This window comes from Ambystoma mexicanum, chromosome 10 (assembly GCF_040938575.1).
Source record: "Ambystoma mexicanum isolate Mex_15411 chromosome 10, UKY_AmexF1_1, whole genome shotgun sequence".
In the NCBI taxonomy this organism is placed as follows: Eukaryota; Metazoa; Chordata; class Amphibia; order Caudata; family Ambystomatidae; genus Ambystoma; species Ambystoma mexicanum.
This window is the reverse complement of record NC_090932.1, coordinates 644408588-644430961: the sequence shown is the minus strand read 5'-3', so window position 1 is coordinate 644430961 and position 22374 is coordinate 644408588. Positions and strand designations below refer to the sequence as shown.

The 22374-nt window shown below is 47.2% G+C and overlaps 1 protein-coding gene across 4 annotated transcripts in view; it reads right to left on the bottom strand.

The window, feature by feature from the left end:
- LOC138491614 (nuclear body protein SP140-like) overlaps nucleotides 1–22374 on the bottom strand; it is a 3009150-nt gene that overhangs the window by 2280351 nt on the left and 706425 nt on the right. For 3 of the 4 annotated variants that reach the window (XM_069618234.1, XM_069618232.1, XM_069618233.1), the window contains exon 4: nucleotides 1274–1432. The exons of the other annotated variant lie outside the window; for it this stretch is intronic. In XM_069618234.1, the coding sequence (XP_069474335.1) occupies nucleotides 1274–1432 (159 nt within the window). The remainder of the gene's footprint in view (nucleotides 1–1273; nucleotides 1433–22374) is intronic. 4 annotated transcript variants of the gene reach the window in all.

Sequence of the window (22374 nt, the reverse complement as noted above, 5' to 3'; positions counted from 1 at the left end):
CTCCATTGTATCTGGTGGTATATCTTGGCAGACTGTGTGCACCGGCAGTGGAAAGGTTCCAGACATTTGAGTAGCAGAGGTGCATAGGGGAAGCACACGACAACAGCCACTGGACTCCTTCTCTGGAGGGAGCCAGACCTTTTTGTGCATATCAATAACCCCTTGATTGGCAACCACATGAGCAGGTGGAGGAGAGTGTAAGATACAGGCACCTACTCAGTACACCCACCCAGCACTGTGGAAACAGCTCCGGACACTAGGCTGATAGATTGTGTCTCTGAAATCCGGACAAGTGGCACATTACAAACATCCCACCCTGCAGCAAAGAGGTGGATGGGCAAATATCTGACTACCACTGGGGGGACGAAGAGCTGAGCATCAACCAGGAGGTGAACTGTGATAAGGTGATTGCATGGTGAACGTGCCTCGGAGTAAGAATCTGGGAGATGGTGAGGATGGCCAAACAGCCAGGCAAGCAGAAGGCCCTCTCTCTGGAGACATCAAAGCAATGATACAGGGACAGGATGCTTCGAAGTGCCCGCAGCAGACAGTGCAAATCCACTGGCCCCCAAACTCAAATGCACCTCTGGAGATGGAAGACCTTCCCATGAGGTGATCAGATCTCCAAGATATGCTGGCTGAGATCAAGAAGGAGATAAAAAACTGCATAGTCAATTTAACTCAATCGATCACAGACCAGAACAAGCAAATGCTGGCAGTAGAAAAACAGGTCGATGAGACCGAAACGACTCTGTGTGAGCAGGGTCACGAGCCGGAGGTGCTGGCTAGACAAATGGAGTATCTCAAACCGCAAATGGAATGGGTTGTATGACCTAAGGGCACAAAAACGGTTACGTCATTGGAACACTTACTTCCTTTACATTGGTCAATAAAAGATGAATCTATAACCTTATGGAGTGGCTACTACTGACAATGCAATTTCCCACCCATCTCACAGGCCATTTCTGTAAATGAAATTGTAGTTTTAGAATTTTGGAATTATAGGCCTTTGACCATGTGATAATAGTTTGCGTTACAGCAACAATTCACACCATGTGAATGAAGGCTTTGTGAAGATCTGCCAGTTTTTTGCAGTTAGGAGATAGAGGACCTATACACTAAGACAGCAACCACAAGTATATGAGAACAATGAACTCGAATTTGGGAGATAGTGCCCATTGGACGACACACTAAATAAACCTGAAGTTCACCAGAAGTTGATGTCCTTGTCATCGATACTGACTCAGCTGCAGAGGTTAATGAAAATACTCACATTTACCACTGTTATCTTTCACCATCTTCTCAAGTGACAGAGTTTTCTTCTTTGAACAATGGACCATCTTTTGAAATAAGCTGCAGGTAGGGTGACCCTCCATGCCCACTGTTATTGTTTCAGTTCCAAGTGACTTTGTTCCACATTCTGCAATGAATTCTGGGTACAAAAATATGTGCATAAATCAGTAGATATAAATATCAACAGATTACACAATACAAGGCTTATTATCTATGGCATAGTTCTATGTGACTGATCTGGAGCTTAGAAGGACTTGCAGTGAACATTATGAACATTTTCTATTTCAAGACTGCAATCGAATTGCAGGGAATTAATGAAGTGTCCTGTCTTCCAAACCTATGGTGGGGGTGGGGAGATATGTGTCTTGCCTCTTGTGGCAAATCTAGCGATACCGCCATTGTCTCTCTGGAGGGAAGCTTCTTCTATGAGGCCAGGGAAAGGCAGAAGTTTTCTGACTCTGACCCTGGGGGTTAGGGAGGGCTATGTGTGGGAGGACCATGTGGGGGAAGACCAACTTCAGGGAGGTAAAGGATTGCTAAAACAAAATGACCCCTCAAAGGTGATTTTGAATAACACTCATGTTCCCTTACAACATGCCTGCATGGCTTACAGTGACATAGGTGAAGAATTCCCAAATCTTCATAATTAACCTCCCTGTTTCCCTCCCCCTTCCCTTTGTAGTACTGAGACGAGGAAGACGGATAGAAAAATGATGATCACAAGCGGTGGGAATCAAACACTGTGCTCTAGTCTTTGGAAGTAATCATGAGGAACGGAAAGTTTAAACACACACAGCTGATCAGACACACAAGGAGAGACAGAGGCTGCAGGAGAACGCAGCTTGTGCTGCTGCTTGTTTGAACGCTGAACGCAAGTGTTTTGTGCAAAGTATCACTGAGGCCGACGAGAGTGGCGAGACAGAAGAGCAGACGAGGAGAAGTGTGCTGCCTTGGTGTGAGAGGCAGCCATAGCTGTCTGGGGTAGCAGAGAAAAAAGCAGAAGCCGAACGACTAACGGGTCGCACTCCCAGTCAGTGCATATAAGCCAAATAGGACAGAAGAATGCAAGGGACGCTGGAGGTTGCTGGTAAGCCCAAAGAGAGAGTGGGTTACCGGAGCGCTCAGCAACGAGGCACGCATGTCCTTGACAGCCCGTGACAGAGTGATTGAAACCAGTGGAGACGGATACAAATGAAAATGAGAAAGGGACTGTAACTCGCTGTCTGGGGAAAAAGCCTACAACATTTACGGACAATGTCACGAAAGGATCAATGATCCATTACCGTGGCAGAGAGGTTGATAATAACCAGAACAGTGTGGGAAAAAAAGGTCAGGAACCCAATACTTGAAAAGGCAATTAATATAATTGCAAACTTTGCTAACAAAGGGTCAATGACCCAATATTGCAAGAACGATATTTTGTGGAGACGAAGGAAAGAGATTGAATATTAGAAAAGTCCTTGCAGGCTAGTGAACCAGGCAAATAGTGAGTCGGGGACACACACAAAGGGCAAGAGTGAAACTTCCTGGCAGGAGAGTAAACCAGGGGTAAAGAAAGGAAGTGAAACTGTATGTGTGAATCAAGAGTGAAACACCCTGGCAGGAGAGTAAACCAGGAGTAGGAAAAGGACATTAAGCTATATTTGTGCACCAAGATTGAAACATCCTGGCAGGAGAGTAAAGCAGGAGCAAAGAGAGAAAGCAAAACTATATTTTGGAAACAACAGTGTGACATCCTGGTAGAAGGGCTGTGGGCTACATTGACCCACTGAACAGAATTCCTCCCATCCATAACAAAGCTGCATTTCAGCAGAAACAGGTTGTGCTGGCTCCTGTGCTCACCATGGCCTCAAAACTGTGTTTTGCAGCGACAAAAAGATGGCTACACCATCTTGCCAAGCACATATTGGGCAGGATGGAACAAGGGGGCACACCGAGGAAGCCTGCCAATGTGTTCTTGCATATACAAAGTAAATAGAGCGAAAAAGTAGCGCTGTTTTGCTGCCAGCCCAAAGTTCCATGGAAAAAGGGAATTATTCACATTTAAAAATGATGCCGCTCTGATGCTCTTTTGCTCTGATTCCTTATCACATCATCTTATTAATAAGACCTTGTTATGCTTATTCACATTCACATTGCGCTCCAGCAGACAAGCATGAATTCTGAATGACAGGCTCTGTCAAACCAAATCTGAGAAAAATCCACAAAAGCTTTATTTCAGCAGCACGGAAAAGCGCTTAACTTTTGCTACCAAGCGTCAAAATCACTGTTTGAAAAGAAATCATAGATTTCTGTGCACATGTCAATTTCATGGAGACCTTTGCCTTGTACAGACTGTTGTGTAAAACAAGCTGGCTACAGCTATAGAACCATATTGGAAAGGCAAATGTAAAAACCGAATTTAAAAAGAAATGCCAGCCTTCATCCCATGTATCAAAATGGGCTTTTTAAAAAGTAAAATGTTGAATGAAAGCTTGTCTGTGCCTAGCAATGTGAAGGGGTTGGCTGCTTGGAAACACATTGTGCCCTATGGTCGCCATATTTGACTTACACTGTACTCTATGGTCACTAATAGACCACACTTAATCTGCATTGTGCACCTTGGTCGCTAATAGACCACATTTGTCTTGCATTGTGCCTTATGGTCGCCATATTTGACTTACACTGTACCCTATGGTCACTAATAGACCACATTTGATCTGCATTGTACCCCATGGTCGGTAATAGACCACACCTGCACTGCCTATGGTCGCTAATAGACCACACCTGACTTGCATTGTGCCCTTGCGCTGATAGTTGCATTTAGCCTGCCTAGTCTTTGCTACCTCAATTGCCATTTGAAACTTCACCTATCGGTCTATTATCCAGTCACTTAGCATGTACTCCCGGAGTCTTGCCTACAGGTCACCCTGGCTACTATTGCATATCGCCTTCCTTATCACATTAGGAATACAACCACCTAAAATAAGCACCAATGTTAACACTCTGAGTCTTCGCACCACGTCCTATTCCACCCATTGCACCTGCCATATCATGCTCAACACACAACATCCCAATACTGGACTTAAAATGACCCACTATCCAGATAGCACCACCCTACAAAGGCCATGCAACACTGTAGACAGAAACCTTAGACTACGTGCTCGCCTGCCCAAACTGCATGAGCTACCAGCCAAGAAGGCTGAACTATCAAAATCCCGAAACAAAATACAGTTACCCTTGAAGGGTATTGCGGAACCTACTAGGAAACAGGCTAAGCCCAACAGACCCAAACTAAATAACTCCAAATAGATAACTAAAGGTAGTCATAACACCACCAGCCCTAACTTAGCTGACCATAAACCATATCTCAAAGGTGAACTTATAAACGTCAGGTCGCTAGTCGCACACGCCACAGAGATCTCGGACATCATTGCCACAGACAACTTAGACTTTTTGGCCATCTCAGAATCCTGGCTACATGATGCGGCTGGCCCAGCCTTATCGCTAGCAGTCCCAGACAACTATACAATCCTACGTGCGGACAGACTTACCTCCCGAGGTGGAGGTCTAGCAATCATAGCTAAAACTAGCCTGGACATGAGGATCATCACTACTACCTATATGCAATCCTGTGAATGCCTCACTGCTAAAATAGCCATCGCCAACTCCCAAACCCTAAACATTATCCTCATCTACAGACCACCAGGTCCTATCGGAACCTTCTCTGAGGACATCTCGACATCCCTGTCCAATAACCTAAAAAATACATCCCAAACAATAGTGCTAGGAGACTTTAATCTAGGCTATAATGACAATAAGGACACCCAATCTTCAGCGATTGCTCTGACCTTGAAAGAGCTGGGATTCTCCCAAAAAGTTGAACTACCCACCCACAACAAAGGTCGCATCCTTGATTGGATAGCAGAACATAATTGCGAAGTAAATATTACAGATTCTGTACCGCAGTTCTGGACTGACCACCACCTGCTATTATTCTCAGTGACAACCCACCGGGTCACTGCCCCGTCCTCACTTGCCCCACCTCTGCCAAAGAGAAATAAAAAACTAATGACAGTGGAAAATCTGATGCCCATTATAATACCTAAATTAAACTCACTACCTGACTGCATGGACCCTAATCTGTTAGTCGAACATTATAATGCAGTCATGTCCTCAGCCCTGGATCACATAGCCCCGCTCAAACTAAGAAATAGCAAACCTAAAAAACACCTCAATTCTTGGTTCACGCCCCACCTAAAAAATCTTAGGCTGGCCAAAAGAAAACTTGAAACTATTTGGAGACTTTCCCCATCTGTCAAAAATAAACTCAACCTCTCCAAAGCCTCCTCCCAATACAAGAAAGAAATACTATTAGCCAAACAAGAAACCTACAATACTAGAATATCCAACTCAAAATCTAGTGTCAAAGAACTGTTCAGCATTCTGAAAGAACTGGAAACACCTGTTGTACCCCAAGAAAACTGCACCAAGGATAAAAAATGGTGCTCTAGCATACAACTTGCTTTAACAAACAAAGTAGCAAGCCTACAAACCAAAATTGCCATCAAGAAGGCATCACTTACACCACACATCCCTCAGAGCTCAGCGCCACCGCCACTGCCCAAGTTAGGAGCCCGATTCTGCTTCTCTAAGGTATCGACCATAGAGGTAGAAAAGGTCATCCTGGGACTCAAACCGTCCAACTGCAAAGGCGACCAATGCCCAGCACAACTCATCAAGGATGCTGCGAGAGAACTGTCGCCATTTATAACCAAACTAATCAACTCTTCCTTTACCTCAGGTTCAGTACCGATCAACCTAAAAGAGTCCTGGGTACTGCCACTACTAAAGAAGCAAACCCTTGACCCTGCCATCCCGACTAACTTCAGGCCCATCACGACTGTGCCCTTTCTTCTAAAAATTTTAGATAAAGTGGCTTATTTGCAAATTCAAAGCTTCCTCGAGTCTAACCACCTACTTAGAAACCGTCAATCAGGATTCCGCCCGCAACATGGGACCGAAACAGCGTTAATAGACCTTATGGCCCAAATAGACGATTGTAGAGACAATGGCCAAGCGGCCCTACTTCTCCTCCTGGACCTATCAGCGGCATTCGACTTAGTGGACCACACAGTCCTCTGTAGTCACCTCGACTCGGCAGCCCACTTTTCAAAAGAGGCCATAATTTGGATCCAGTCATTCCTGAGTAATCGGACCATGAGAGTCTTCGCTCCATCAGCCTCAGCAGACCCAATCCCTATAACATGCGGTGTTCCACAAGGATCTTGTGTGTCACCCACCCTCTAAAATGTCTTCACGAAGCCTCTCTTTGATGAAATGGATCATCTGGGCATCGCTTATACTAACTACGCAGACGATACCCAGATCCTCCTCCCGCTCTCAGGAGACTACGCCAAGGACCTGGCCCTAGTGAACAGGATCTATAGCACCGTCCAGGCATGGATGGCCACACACGGCCTATGCCTGAACGATGATAAAACTGAGCTTATCATCCTGGGCACCACTACCTATATATCCAAACTCAGCCATGAGTACGACAACTTCATTATTGATGGGAACAACATAAAAGTAGCTCATGAAGTAAAAACCTTAGGATTTTACCTAGACGCCACCATGAACTTTACTAAACAAGTTAACTCCCTAGCTTCTGCCACAGCATATACATGCAAACTTATCAGAGCGAGCAAACAATTCCTCTCCACAGATAGTTGTATTACACTAGCCAGAGCCTTGATACTTTCCAAATTAGATTATTGTAATGGACTTTACATTGGAGCTAATAAACAGACCATCCACAAAATTCAAGTGCTCCAGAACAATGCTCTGAGAGCAGCACTCAAGATTAATAGAAACAAGCATATTTCCTCCACAAGAAGAGAACACAAATGGCTCGCCACCGCAGACAAAATTCATCTCAAAATCGCCTCCCTCACCCACAAATGTATCAACAACAAAGCTCCACCTTACCTCATGGATAGATTACGTAAAAGGACTTCTTCCAGACCTACCAGAATAGCCAACGCAAACTGCCTCCAAGTCCCGCGTTTCAAACTTGCCACTATAGGAGGAAATAGGTTCCCGGTCAAGGCTGCGCAGTTATGGAATTCCCTCTCCCATGACGTTAGAGAACCTCAGCCTTTCGCAAAATTTAGACAAAAACTCACCAGGTGGCTGAGAGCCAACGACAGTTAACTACTCCACCTGTCACATTGTACATTACTGTATATAATTATATATTACGCAAACAGGAGCAAACTCCTTGTTCCCCTGTCCTTGATCTCCCCTTGTTCATATCTGCTTGCTGTAATATTGCTGATGTCTGTCTACTCTTCCTGCCTCATCCTGTACGTGCAATTAGCCGAGCATATCTGTAACCAAGCTCGGCGCATCTCTGTACCTTCATCTGATTTCTATGTACCTGTAACTAAGCTGAGCATATCCTTATCTGTTTGCGCCCTGATACTCCAGGGTTTTGGCGCGCTATACAAATAAATAAACTAAACTAAACTAAACAAAACATATGGGCTGTTTATTCAACAGGCTTGTTTTTTTTGGATTCAGGACCAAATAAAAGAAAATAAAGGTTTTAAACTGCCTTGGCCGGATTTTGCAAGCTCCCAAAAACAGGTTATTCCAGTTGGCAGAGCTAAGGCTTCCCCCAAATAAAGGGAACCACCATAAACTTTCAGGTTACTGCTGAGAGAATGACAGAAAAAAAAGGGGCCTCTCTCACTAGATACTAAAACCTCCGTGATAAATACTAGGTTGGACAGAATCTTGTCTGGGCTGAGCCCTCTGCAATGGAACTTCCAGGACAAGGACATGTGAAAAGAAAGTCACACTTCCTCATGATTTCTACTGGAAGCGTCAAAGGAAATCTCTATGACAACCTGGGGTGAGGGGGTAGCATTGGAAAGGCATGCCCATACATGGAGAACAATACTGACATTTGTTTCCAAAGACTATTTATTAATAAAAATGTAAAGACTTATCTGTGCAGCAGGACTTTGTAAAAATGTGAAAATCTCGCAGTTTAAAAGTGATTTTGTGGTTTATAATTTGAGAGATTGTAGAATTCACTGACACCTCGGGGACAGAAATGGCAAAGAATTGGGGATTATAAGGAAAGTATTCATGATGCCATTGCGAATTTGAATACTTACATCCCTTATGATAATCCACACACGTGTATAAAGATACAGAATTTTAGGCTGAATCTTTCATACTCAAAATTACCAAAAAGTATTAGAAGGGCGAAACAATGTCTCCCAGAGTTCAGAGTTGGAGTGGAATGGTCTGCATAAAATATGTAACCTGTTTATGTAAGTTGCTAAGAGACTTCAACTGTATAAACTTACCATTTGTGGAAAAATCAGATTTTAGCTAAAGTAACTAACGTAACTGTGGGAAGTCTTTGAACATTGTAAAACTCACATCATAAATCTGACATTCTGCCTTGAAATCCAACCATTTCAGAGCGGAGCGGGGACTAGCACCCCTGACCAATCCAGTCGGTTAGAAGTGGGCTTAGTTAAGCCTGCCCAGCCATATACTTTGATGATGTCACTGTGCATTATAAATAAGGGTGCCTGACAAGACTCCAGAGACACACTCTTCCTGAAGTTCCTGCGCTGAGTTCATGATCTGCTCCATCCATCTTGCTGATCCCAACTACAAGGCCTAAGCATTGCTGACCCTTCCAGTAAGGCCTCAATTCTTAAATCCCACTAAAATCCCAAATAAACAAAGAGGAAAGCTGTGGTATTCTTTTGGGAAGCATCCTGAACCAGACTGGCTTGCTGCCCATTACCTGCATGCCCACTGCAATCCTGCCATTCAGCCGTCCTTTGCCAGGAGAATTACCATCCAGTAACCCGAATTGCCCAGCTGTTCACTACCCGGTGAACGGACCTTGCCCAGATGTCTTTTGCCAGGTGCGCCAGCTGTGTGGTGACCAGAACCTGTTGACTGTCCAAAAATCCAAAAACTCAAAAGTGGACTGTGAGTATAAGCCCTACCGCATAGAAATACATAGCCTACCTTGTCTTGCCTTTGCCTCTATCCCACTACCTAAACAATCCTATTTTTACCCTGATAACTTGTTGAAACTGTTAGAATTATCCTCGTATCCTGTCCTTAACATTTAAGTGCTAGCGCCATCCCTTTTCAATTTTGTCTTGTGTAAGCCTAAGCCATTAGTCATATTTCGAGTGATTGTACTGGTTTCCGCCAGAGTTGGGCGCTGGGGTGACAGGGTTGAACTCACGAATCAACCTTGGATCTTATTGTGTCCATCTTTGGTGGTGGTCTAGTCTGAATACTCTAGTTTAAAGTAAAACCGTTCTTGTCACAACTGATTTCCTTTCCTATTTCACGGCTTCATGTTACTCAAATCGACCCTTTTTATATCTTGCATATCTCCTCCAGTTTCATAGCTAGAGACCTATTTTGACCTCTATATTATACCTGTGATATATATCTATTCCCCAGCCCCAAAACCGCACTCAAATCAGAGTATTTCACCAGTTTTTATTAAACACTGTTTGGGTATTTTAAAGCGGGAATTGAGAAAATTGCAAGTTTTCCCATATGTCATTTGGCTGCAGCATGCAGCATGTACTTTGATATCGAATCCTGAAAAGGTTAAATTATTACTTTATGAAAGGCACTGGATTATAACAACGGAGAAATTCCATACCTATCCGTCTCTTAGTCATTTACAGTGGGACCATAAACATCGTGGGTCTGCCTCTTTTTTGATGATTCAATTTCCGAATTGATATTATCATAATTTATTGCTCAGATTATTTTGGAATATACTGCCGACGAGAGAGGTTCTTTACAGGAGGAAGATGGCAGACGTGGTGAACCAATGGTGCAGTTATCGTGAGAAATCAGGAGAAACCGAATCAATGGAGCATATGCTATTACACTGTCCAGCACATCAGGCAAGGAGATTAACCTATCTGGAGAAGTTTATCGAGAGGGGGAAAAAGGGGGGATGTCAAATATATTTGGAGTAGATGTATTACAATTCAGAATATATCAGAAGGTGTGGCTGTAGCATCCTTTATCAAATCTTTAAACCACTCAACCAACCAGGAATAGCAATAATAAACATGCCTTTTGTCTCTTTATGAAGCTCTTGCAGCCAAGATTATCTCTGGTGATGGGGGGAAACCATGAGGCTCCCAAACTACCGATAAAACTTCAGTATATCGTTAAATTAACATCTAAGTTTGCAAATGAATCTCTGATAGATGCAGTGTCGCAACAATATTTGGAGTATTGGACAATTTTGCCTTGTTAACTTTACTGAATCGTACATTAAAGGCCTGATGATATTGCTCCAATGATCTCACTGTATTATATTTTGCTGCTACTGTGTTTTTAATATGACTATAGTCTTAATTTCGTTCTCTTTCTTCCTTTTTCTTTTTTTTATCCTTTTTAATGCCAGATTTCTGTGCTTGGGAAATGTTGTCAAAGATGATAAAGATCCATGTAATTTATAATGTGGAGTTCTATATGAAATGAACATTCTATATTTCCAAATTGATATGCTATGTTGAAAGGTTTCTTGGTAAATCATAAACATTTCCTTTTTTTCCTTTTAAGTCTCTTAATGTCAGATTAATGAGCTTGTAATATGATGTAAATGTGATACTGATTTTCTTTTTGTAATTTATAATGCAGTCTTTTATGAAGTGATTTTATATGTTTATATTGATGTGTTATATTGTAAAGGTTTCTTGATAAACCATAAACAATAATAAATAAAATAATTAAAAAAGATTGTTGCCATCGGAGCAGTGTAGAGCAGGCGAACCCAGGACAAGAAGTTCCCCCCAACCCCATGTGACCCATGATCTCCCAAAGCGAGTTCTATCTCATGCAATCAAACGCCTTTTCAAAGTCGATTGCAAGGAGGACCAGTGGGTGTGGTATTTCAGCAGCTAAGCCTATGGCGAGTTGTGCCCTATGTAGGTTCATCCATGTGGACCTGGAAGGCATGAATCCCCACTGGTCCGGATAAATCAGAGAGCCAATTACCCCCAGTAAGTGATTGGCAAGGACCCGTGCAAGGATTTTGGCCTCTCTGTTAATCAAAGAGATTAGCCGGTAGGAGGCACACTGCTGTGGTGGCTTGCCTAGCTTCGGAAGAACAACTGTTTGCCATTCTGAGGTCCGGCGGGAGGCACCCGTCCTGTCTGCACTGCATAAAAAGGCAATGCAGTGCTCCGAACACCCGCTCCCCCAGTCGTTTCCATACTTCCACTGGGAAACCATTGGGTCCTGGTGCCTTCCCTGTCTGAAGCTGTGCCATCGCTGCTGAGATCTCCTCCTCAGAGATGTCTGCCTCCATACCGAAAGCCTGCTGCGCAGGGTGTTTCGGAAGAGGAACCTGGTCCAGCGTAACCGCCCCACTTCCCTCCAGCACCCTGTCGAGGGATTAAAAAGCATTTCATAAAATTGGGCGAAGGTTTCCACAATATCCGCATCGTCTGTCAAGTCCCTCCTCTGTTCGTCCTGTATAGCCCACACATGCCCACCTCCAGCTGTCTTACCGCCCTCCTGTATGCCTTGAGCTTTTTTCTTGTCGGTGTGTCTGCCGCCTTTTGGCGTGCTTCCTCCACTTCTCCCTTAAACTGGGCCTCTAGAGCCCTCATCCGTTTCTCTCTCTCTGCGTCTTTTGTGCAACGAAATTGCCAGCTTAAAGGGCCTTGAATGCATCCCACCTGATATTTTCACTCGTCTCTGAGTTTTTGTTAACCTCGAAAAACGTCTCAATGTTGTCCCCTACCTCCTCCCTCTGTACTGGCTCTCTGAGTATCTCCCCCAGGAGCTTCCATTTCCATATTCCCGGTGTATGATTTGGTGTGTTCGGGTTCATTGAAACCACCTTATGGTCCGCTATCCCCAAGGGTCCGACCTCAGCTCCCTCCCCACCAGACGTGCAGAAACCCAAATATAATCAATCCTAGATTGCGTGCCATGCACCCCGGAGAGGAAGGTATGTCCCACTTTTTGCCCCTCCAGTGCCCTCCAGGCATCTCTTATTCCCATATTCTCAAATTTCTCTCTCAACTGCGGGGATGCCACTGCTCCCCGGCCGTGGCCTGCCTCATCGTCCTGTCTCCCTCTTATCGCAAGCCAGGTTGAGATCCCCCATAAGGATTATATGTCCTGCTTCAGGAGGTGGGTCTCCTGTGAGGCTAGAACCTCTGGCCTTGTTGCCTTTGTGAATCTCTCCAGTTTTTTTCCTTTTGAGAGGGGTGTTAAGCCCTCTCAAATTGTGTGTCATACATTTTACCTTATTTGGTCCCACCCTCCATCCGTCTTCCCCCCCGCTTAAAACTGTCTTTTTCTCCTGTTTTGACACTCCCTCCTGCCTCCCCGGACTTGTTCCCTAGCCGTTCCCTTCTCCTTCGTGCTTCCTACCCACCCTGCCTCAACTCCCCGCCCCATTCCCTCCTTACCCTCCGGTTTACATGGCTGTCTGCTGCCCCCTCTTCCCTTCCCCAACTCCCCCTTCATTCCCTTCCCCAACTTCGGAATGAGCCTAGGCCCCCCTCCCTTCCCCAGACCCCCTTACCCCCTCTCTCAGATCCCACCAACCTTATTGGTTCCAACATGTTTTATACCCCCTGTTCCCTTTGCCCTTTCCATACCCAAATTGTCCACCACCACCTTTCGATTCCTCTTATGGGCATCACAGGGAATCTGCTATCCCTCGCTGCTCCTTGCTTCTTCAACCACCGCCACCCCCTCTCAGGCCTGGGCCTCTCAGTGACGCCCTCCTTCTGTGGTGTTCCCCCGCTAGGGCCCACTCCCATGACCTGGGTCTAGTTTTATTCTACAATGTTAAGGGGTTCTCTCTCGCCGAATCCTCAGCTATATCCAAATGGAGTATCTGTCACTTCTTGCAGGGAGGTTACCCATTTCTGGACTCCCTCCCATTCGAACATCAGCCCAAACGGGAAGGTCCACCTATATTTGATGTTCCTTTTGGTCCGTTCTCTGAAGATAGGGCTGATGTATCTTCTCTTTGTTAGCGTACTGTTCGCCAGGTCCTGGAATAATGCTATCTCTTGGCTCTTGTATAGCACTGGTTCTTGCTGTCTGGCTGCCCTGAGGACCGCCTCTTTTTGCCAATACCTAGCGAATGCCGCTAGGACATCTCGTGATCTGGCGTTGGGGCCCTTATTAAGGCGTCCCACCCTATGGATTCGGTCCAGTTCCACTGTTCCTCCCCTCCCAGAAGGGCTGCAAAGATTTTCTGCGTTTCCCCTTCAGGTCCTTATCCAATATTGATTCCGGCAGTCGCTTTATTCTTGTGTTGATTCTCTGTGATCTATTTTCTACGTCCTCTAGTTGTATCGCCAGATTTCGAGTTGCCACATTCAGGCCCTCGATCGGCTCGCTGTTCGTTGTGGCCTCTTTGTCCACTTCCTGGAGGCCCCTTTCAAGGAGGTCAGTTTGTTCCCCTAGTTGCCCTATCTCATGCCTCATCTCCCCTAGCGCTGAGTTGAGGTCCGCTCTCATCAGTTGGCACTGATCCTGGAATGTCTTGGCTAGGGTAGCTTGCAGCGAGAGCATTCACTGCAAAATCCTGCTTCGTTATCGGGGCACTGCCTTCTTCCGCCTCAGAATCCATCCGGTCTTTCAAGCGTTCTCAGTTCCCTTGCCCTGCTCCCTCCCCTCCAACGCTGGCCACATGGTGGCGAGTGTGCCGGGGTATCCCCTGTGGGTGGGCCTGTTTTCGTTGGTCAGCCTTTTGCCTTAGTAGCCATTGAGGGCCTTGGTCGTCGCCCTTTCTGTCGTTCATTTTCTGGTTGGTTGTGGTGCAGGTTCTGAGAACTGATTCGGTCCTTCTCTGCCCTTCGGGTCTCTCCCACACCGCTCTTTGGGGCTCTACAGCCCTATCACTTCTCTGTGTGACCCTTCCTTGTCCTGCGAGACCTTCTTGCTATCCCCTGCCTCCGTCAGCTTCTCCCCTTCTCCTGGGGCCTAATCTGGCTTTGTCTCTGTGCCTTCTTTGCTTGCCCTCCGGTCCCCTGTTCTCCTGCCTCTGTGGTGCACTGTGGGATGTCCTCTGTGTGGCCGGTCTCGCCCCCTTACTCTTTCTCCACTGCCACGGGGAGGTTGTGCACCTTTCCCTCTTTCGGGAGGTTCTTGCATTCCCTTCAATGCTCAAGGGACTGCCACCCCCCCCTTCATCCCCAGGGTTCTGTGGGGTGCACTTCCTGCGTGTCGATTCCCTCCCGGCACAGGTCTCCTTGGTATGCCCTGCGCCCTCTTGTCTTTCCTACTTTTTTTCTGGTGCTTTTGCTCCCAGTCTCAGTCTTATGGCTGATCTGGTCTGTCGCCCGCTCCACACAGTCCCCACTTCCAGGGGTCATCACTAGTTGGGTTTGCCAGCACTAAGTGCACTTCTCTTGTTTAGCACGTTCAATTGGACCCCTCCTTCCTGGGGTCTTCACTTGTTGGGTTAGCTAGCACTAGGTGACCCTCTCTTGCGTCCCACGTTCAGCTGGGCCCCCACATCCTGGGGACTTCCCTCGTTGGGTTTGCCAGCACTGGATGTCCCTCTCTTGTGCCCCACATTCAATTGGGGCTAATGTGCCCTTTATCTCAATACAATCACTGCCTTTACGGCCCAAAGCTCGTGATTCCCTTTGTCCAGGCCGGAGCGTTGCTGGCGATATAAGGACCTGCTTCTGCTCAGTGGGTCTCCCGTTGAGGGATGCCCGTGCTTCTGGTTCCCCTGCCCGCCTCCTTACTTGAGAGTGTGGGGACTTCTCTGTGCTCTCCGCGGTGTCCGGCTGCAGTTGCCGCGGGGGCCGTGGGTCTCCACTCCTCGTCTTCCATCTCCCCCAGGGCTGAGGACCTGCCTTCTACTCCCCTGCTACCCAGGGCCGCTGTTCACCTCGTTCCTCCTCCAATCACCTACTTGCCAACCTTCTTTCTCCCCTTCCTGGTGTGGAGCACCACCCTCAGTCTCTTCTTGATGGTGCCACTGGGTCTGTGGCAGCACCTCCCGTTACCGGACCCACCAGCGCATCGTCTGCTTGCTGGTGGAGTCCAATGGCTACTTCGGCAAAGTCGTTTCCCTCCGCTTCTAAGGCTGGCGATTCCCTTCCACTGCTGCACCCGCTGCAGTGCTGTGTCCCCTCTGGTCTACGTCTGTTTGGGAGCTGGGTGACCAAGTCCTTTCCCTTTCCACCTTTCTCCCTGGGCTGGGCTGAGCCGGGGGGCCTCCCTCACAGCCCCTTATTCTTTCGGTGTGTGCCTCTCTCTGAACGCCCGATGTGGGATCTGTCCCTCTGCCAGGCGCCCTGATTCCGTTCGCCGCCTCTTTTTGCTCTGTTTGTGCCTCGTACACACTTCCTCCTTACTGGGGGGTTCTCTTTGCTCCGGGGGGTGTGCCCTTCGGTTTTCCCTCACTTTAGGCCGTCGGCAGTGGTGGGAACCGCCGATGACCGTTCTAGGGCTAGGGAGCAGCCATCGGCACGTCTACCTCGTGTCGGCTGCCATCTTGGAGTCCAAACACAAAATTTTTTAACACCATGTTGTAAAGAGGTTGTTTGTTGGCAGGTGTCAGTGGGGTAAATTGGTTAAAACGCATCCAAGCTCCAGACTGAAAATCACTTGTGTCACAACCCCATATCCACTCTGAGCATAGTACCCATGCATCCGTAGAAAATCAAAGCCAAAACTTAGAACTAGAGATCTTTTCTGGACATGCACGCCCTACTGCCACATCAGAAGTATCCAATCTGCACCCATCAACACTTCATGTGTTCATCTTGCAGCTCCCACTAATTTCTAACTCCCCAATCCCCTCTTACAGGACCACTAGCCCTAAGAGGCCAATAAAATGGCCAAAGAGCATTTAGTTAACCGTTGTCATCCTGCAATTCTCCCCTTTGCACCCTGCAGAGTGCCGGGCAAATTAGCACACATCTCGATCTGCTGGAAACAGTGGAGTAACTTTGCTGAACATTTTGGTGGGGACATGACATCTGAAGAAAAGGTGCCCCAGCCAAATGAATGGGGACAAAATGGTGTGCCATGAAAGTTGGGGGGGACAAACACCCCTGCCACCCCCTAAAATTACGCCCATGGCTGGAAAGACTTGCACTAATAGTAACCGAGTTTGGTTGTATTTTTGCTCAATTACTGCAGGAGTATAACCAAGGTATGATGCCCAATGTGATAATAGCCTTCCACACCTCAGGAGTAGGTATCTGCAATCTGTTCCATGGACATATATGGTAATTTGCCGGACATCTGTGGTGTGTAAAGAGGAGCATAGCAGGATGACAGCAAGATATAAGTGGTTAATTGCGTTCTCTTTAGAAATTGAAACATGCTGCTTTTGGCCTAAGGTGCAATGGCTGATCACACAGTATTTGTCGCATGTGAATTTATACTTGGGGGAAAGGGCGAGGAGACCAGTGCACATGTCCTATGCAGAGAGTACAGTATCTTTGCTGCCCCGGTGTGTAAACAACCCACAAATAAACTCTCTAAAGTCGAAAATTAAGGGTATAAAAGCCCTCGTCGGCAATGTAAATAAACTGCGCTTAAGAACTGAGGCAGGGTATGTGCACAGGACATGACTACTTTTCAAGCATTGATTTTACCACTTTTCCATGAGTGAACCTTTGCACAGCTATGCTCATGCACACAGCGGGAGGGTGCACTAGAAAGGATTTCAGAGCAAAGTGAATGGAGCCCTGTGAAGCTCGGTGCACACGTTGAACAGTGAAGTGTCATGAAGTTCACCATTGTAGATGAATTTGTTTCCTGGCACTGGCGTTTCTGAGTTTTAAACTCACCATTTTTTTTAACATCTCTTTATTGGTTTTACAACAAGTTAAATGTTGCGCCCCCTCCCTCCCCTTCTCCCCCCAGCCCCTCTTGGCAGCTTGCAGTCTCTAATTTCGGATTGCTTAGCGCCCTGGGGTTCTGCTAGTTCAGGTCCAGTAGTTTCAGTCTCTGAGGGCACCATTGGGCTTTGAAATCTCCTTTCAGGAAGGCCAGTGCCCCCCCCCATTCCAATGCAAATTACTGCAGGCTATTGTTCATTGCATATGTGGCCCATTCAAGGGCTACCAGTTCCCATATCTTTCGTCGGAGCTACTCCTGTTCCGTCGGGATCGTCGGACCCTTCCACTTTTGCGCTATGAGAGTCATTGCCACCAGTGTTAGTATTACCCTTGCCTTCTCTCTCCCCCTGCAGCTCCCCCCCTGTCCCCGTTCCCATCAGACCCAGCAGGATGTGTTTAGGATCCCTGCCGGCCCCCTCTCCGAATGCCTGAGCCTGCGCCTTAAGAACCTCCTTCCAGAATTGCCCGATTTTGGGACATTCCCACCATATGTGCGCTGTGGTTCCCTCCTCCAGGCACCCACTCCAGCATTCCTTTGATACCTCCGGGTATATGCTATGTAGCCCTGCCGTTGCGTAGTCCCACCCGAATATGACAATGCATTACTTACCGTAAAAGCAATTCTGATGGTTGTATCTGCTTAGATTCACATGCTGTGCATAGGTCCGACATCCAGTGGTCACTGCGGAGTATTACATTTTGTTTTTCGTAGTCGAAAAGGGGACGTCGACAAGGCGTGTCTGTAACACTATCCCTATAGTGACGTGTGTTGTACCCACAATCCCTCACGCGTCGAGGTCCCTCTGTTTGTATTTTTCTGCCCTGAGGGAGCCTTCTAGACGTGAGTGAGTACAGAAAAGAGAGAAATATAGAAAGATGTCTATGTTCCTTCCATCCAAGCGGGGAGGAAGGGTGGGCGCATGTGAATCTAAGCAGATACAACCATCAGAAATGCTTTTATGGTAAGTAATGCATTGTCTTCTGATGTTTGTTAATCTGCTTAGAATCACATGCTGTGCATAGACTAGCGAGCAGTACTCGGAGTTGGCGGTGGGTTATGAGAAGGAACAGTAGAGAAAAGATGTCTTAATACTGCCTGTCCCACCTGGGAGTCAGATCTAGAGTGTGCATCTAGACAGTAGTGTTTTGTAAAGGTGTGCACAGAACTCCAGGTAGCCGCTTTGCAGATGGACTCAAGGGGAACATTTGCAATGAATGCTATGGACGCCCCTGTGCCACGAGTAGAATGTGCTCTTGGCCTAAAGGGCAGTTCTCTCTTAGCAAGAGTATAGCAGAGAGTGATGCATTGGACAATCCATCTAGAAATAGTGGACTTTGAAACTGCATTGCCCTTCTCTTCCTGCTGCCACCGAGACGAAGAACTGATTAGTCTTCCTCAGTGGTCTGGTTCTTTCCATGTAGAACATGACCGCTCTGCGCACATCTAGTGTGTGCAGAGTCCTTTCTCCCAAGTTGGAAGGATTTTGAAAGAACGCTGGTAGTTCTATAGACTGGTTTACATGGAATTTTGAGATTAATTTTGGAGCAAACCTTGGGTGAGTGCGTAGAACCACTTTATCTTTGTGAACTGTAACAAAGGGGTCTAGAATAGAAAGAGCCTGTAGTTCACTTACTCTCCTGATGGAGGTGATAGCTATTAGAAAAGCAGTCTTAAGAGTAAGGTCTTTAAGAGTTGCTTTGTGCATGGGTTCAAAAGGTGATCCCATGAGTTTTGTAAGTACCACGTTAAGGTCCCATCCGGGAGCTGGGTCAGCTATCGGGGGGTGTATTCTCTTTACTCCCTCCATGAAGGCCTTTATAACAGGGATCTTCCACCACGACACTTTGAGTTGGGAAGTGGTGTATGCAGAAAGTGCCGCCAGGTGGACTTTAATGGAATTGAACACTAGACCTGAATCCAATAAATGGGTCAGGTATAGAACAATATGTGTGGGAGAGCAGTCAATTGGGTTGATGCTCTTTCCTCTGCACCAGATGACAAATCTCTTCCATTTGCTAGAATAGCAGTGGCGAGGTTAGGTTTTCTGGATTCCCTGAGGATGTCCATGCATCTCTGCGGGAGCTGTAGATGTCCAAATTCTACGATCTCAGGAGCCAGGCTGCTAAGTTCATGTTCTGGGGGCATGGATGCAGAGTCCTGCCCCTGTCTTGTGACAGCATGTTGTACGGGCAGGGGAGTTTCACTGGGGGAGATAGAGACATCTCCATCAAGTGAGCGAACCATGGCTGTCGGGCCCACATTGGGGCCACCAGTATCATGGTTACTTGTTCCTGGTGCATCTTGTGCACCACCTTGTTGAGAAGGGGAGTCGGGGGAAAAGGGTAAACAAATTTCCCTGACCATTGAATCGACAGACCGTTCCCCTTGGATTGGTTTTGGGGGTACCTGGAGGCGTAACTTTGGCATTGTGAGTTCTCCAGGGTTGCGAACAGGTCTATTTCTGGAAATCCCCATTGCGTGAAGACGTCGAAGACGATGTCTTCGTGCAGTCGCCATTCGTACTCTTCGGGCAGGGGGAATTCTCTGCTGAGTTTGTCTGCCAGCAGATTGAGTTCCCCTGGTACATGTTGTGACAGAAGGAACATATTCTGTTTGAGAGCCCACTTCCATATGTTTTGGGCCAGTTTGGACAGTCCTGGAGAGTGGGTTCCCCCCTGCTTGTTGATGTAATACATGGCTGTGGTGCTGTCTGTAAGGACCATCACTGTCCTGCCTTGTAGGTGTTCCTGGAAGGCTTTTAGCGCCTTGAACACCGCTAGTAGCTCCAGAAGATTGATGTGTTTGGATGCTACGCTCGGAGTCCACTCTCCGTGAGCAGTCTGATGGGATAGGTCCTGTGAGGGATGCGTCTGTGGTTAGAGTGGCTTCCGCCGCGGGTGTGGCAAAGGGTTTCCCTTTTTCTAGGTTTTCTTTCGTCCACCACCGCAGCGAGAGAACTAAGGCCTGCGAGACCACCACTAGATCGTCCCATAGTCCGCTGGCCTGACACCACTGGCTGTTGAGCCACTCTTGCATTGGGCGCATGCGCAGGCGCGCGTGAGGTACCAAAAAAATACACGACGCCATCATGCCTAGCAAGCGCATTGCTTTGCGTACCGTCACCTCTCGACCGGACACATATTGAGGGATCTGAAACAACATGTTTTGAACCCTCTCTTTGGAGGGGAAGACGAGGCCGTCCTTTGTTTGAATTAGAGCCCCTAGGAATTGTTTGATTTGGCTGGGGTCTAGGCTGGACTTCTTTTCGTTGATGGAGAAGCCCAACTGGAACAAAAGGTCTACAGTCTTTTGGGTATTGGAGAAGCATGTTTCGTAAGAATCCCCTGTTATGAGCCAGTCGTCAAGGTAAGGGTAAACTGGGATGGACAACCTGCGCAGGTGGGCCGCTGCCACTGCCAGTACCTTCGTGAATACTCTTGGTGCTGATGCTATGCCGAAGGGTAGCACTCTGAACTGGTAGTGTTTGCCCTCTATCATGAACCGGAGGTATTTTCTGTGCGCTGGCAACATTAAAATATGAAAGTATGCATCTTTCATGTCCAATGTTGTCATGCAATCTCCCTGTGATAGCAGGGGAAGACGAGGCTGTCCTTTGTTTGAATTAGAGCCCCTAGGAATTGTTTGATTTGGCTGGGGTCTAGGCTGGACTTCTTTTCGTTGATGGAGAAGCCCAACTGGACCAAAAGGTCTACAGTCTTTTGGGTATTGGAGAAGCATGTTTCGTAAGAATCCCCTGTTATGAGCCAGTTGTCGAGGTAAGGGTAAACTGGGATGGACAACCTGCGCAGGTGGGCTGCTGCCACTGCCAGTACCTTCGTGAATACTCTCGGTGCTGATGCTATGCCGAAGGGTAGCACTCTGAACTGGTAGTGTTTGCCCTCTATCATGAACTGGAGGTATTTTCTGTGCGCTGGCAACATTAAAATATGAAAGTATGCATCTTTCATGTCCAATGTTGTCATGTAATCTCCCTGTGATAGCAGTGGGATCACTTCCTGTAGGGTCACCATACAAAACTTTTGGGGTTTGATAAACTTGTTCGCTGGGCGCAGATCTAATACAGGGCGCATGGTTAGATCCTTTTTGGGTACAAGGAAGTACACTGAATAAATACCTTCCGTTACCTGAGATAGAGGCACGACCTCTATGGCTCCCTTTTCCAGCAGTTGCTGTACTTCTTGAAGAAGGATGGCAAGATGTTCCGGTGACATGCGTCGTCCCCTCGGGGGTTTGTATGTTGGGGAACTGTTGAATTCGATGCAGTATCCGTGGGCTACGGTGGAAAGTACCCAGCGGTCTGACGTTATACCCTCCCATGCTGGAAGAAAGGATGTTATCCGGCCCCCGACCGGTGTTGCATGGGAGGGGACGCGAATCTTCGCGTCACTTGGTGTTGTTAGGGGCTTGGGAACTTCTGGGGGTGGACCCTCGCCCTCTTCCTTTGCCCCGGCGCTGTCCTCTTTGACTGTACTGGCCACTACTGGTCTGGAAATTGGTGGCAGGGTACTGTTGCTGCTGGTTTTGTTGTTGGCGTTGGCCACGAAAAAAGCGTTTATTGCCATATCCGCGCCTGGTAGCGGGCTTAGAGATTTGGTCAAGAGTTTTGATTGTATCGAACTCTTTTTTAGCCATCTCCAGAGCCTCATCTACCGCCTTCCCGAAGAGGTTAGAGTCTTCAACAGGTTTATTTATTAAAGACGCCTGTGTCTCCGGTTTGAACCCTGAGTTGCGCAGCCATACGTGTCGTTTTAGGACTATTCCCTGAACTAGGGAACGTCCCGCAGTTTCTGCCGCATCCAGAGAGCTCTTCACAATACTCTGGTTGACCTGGGTTCCTTCGCCAATAGTTGAAAGCAGGCGTGTACGTAATGGTTCCGGCGCTTCTTCGGCGTCTTTGCGCAGTTTGGCCCACTGCGCGTCCGCATAGCTAGCGAGCAAAGAATTGTTGTTGGCAATTCTTGCCGAAAAGGCGGCCGAGGATGTAATTCTTTTAGCAAGGGCATATAACCGCTTGCCCTCCTTGTCAGGTGGTGCCTCACTGGTGGAAAGTGGTACCCCTGCCCTCTTTCTTGTGTTGGTTACTACCAGGGAATCCAGAATGGAATGTCCCCTGATGTACAGCGGGTCTGAGGGTGAAGGAGTGAAAAGTTTTTCCATTCT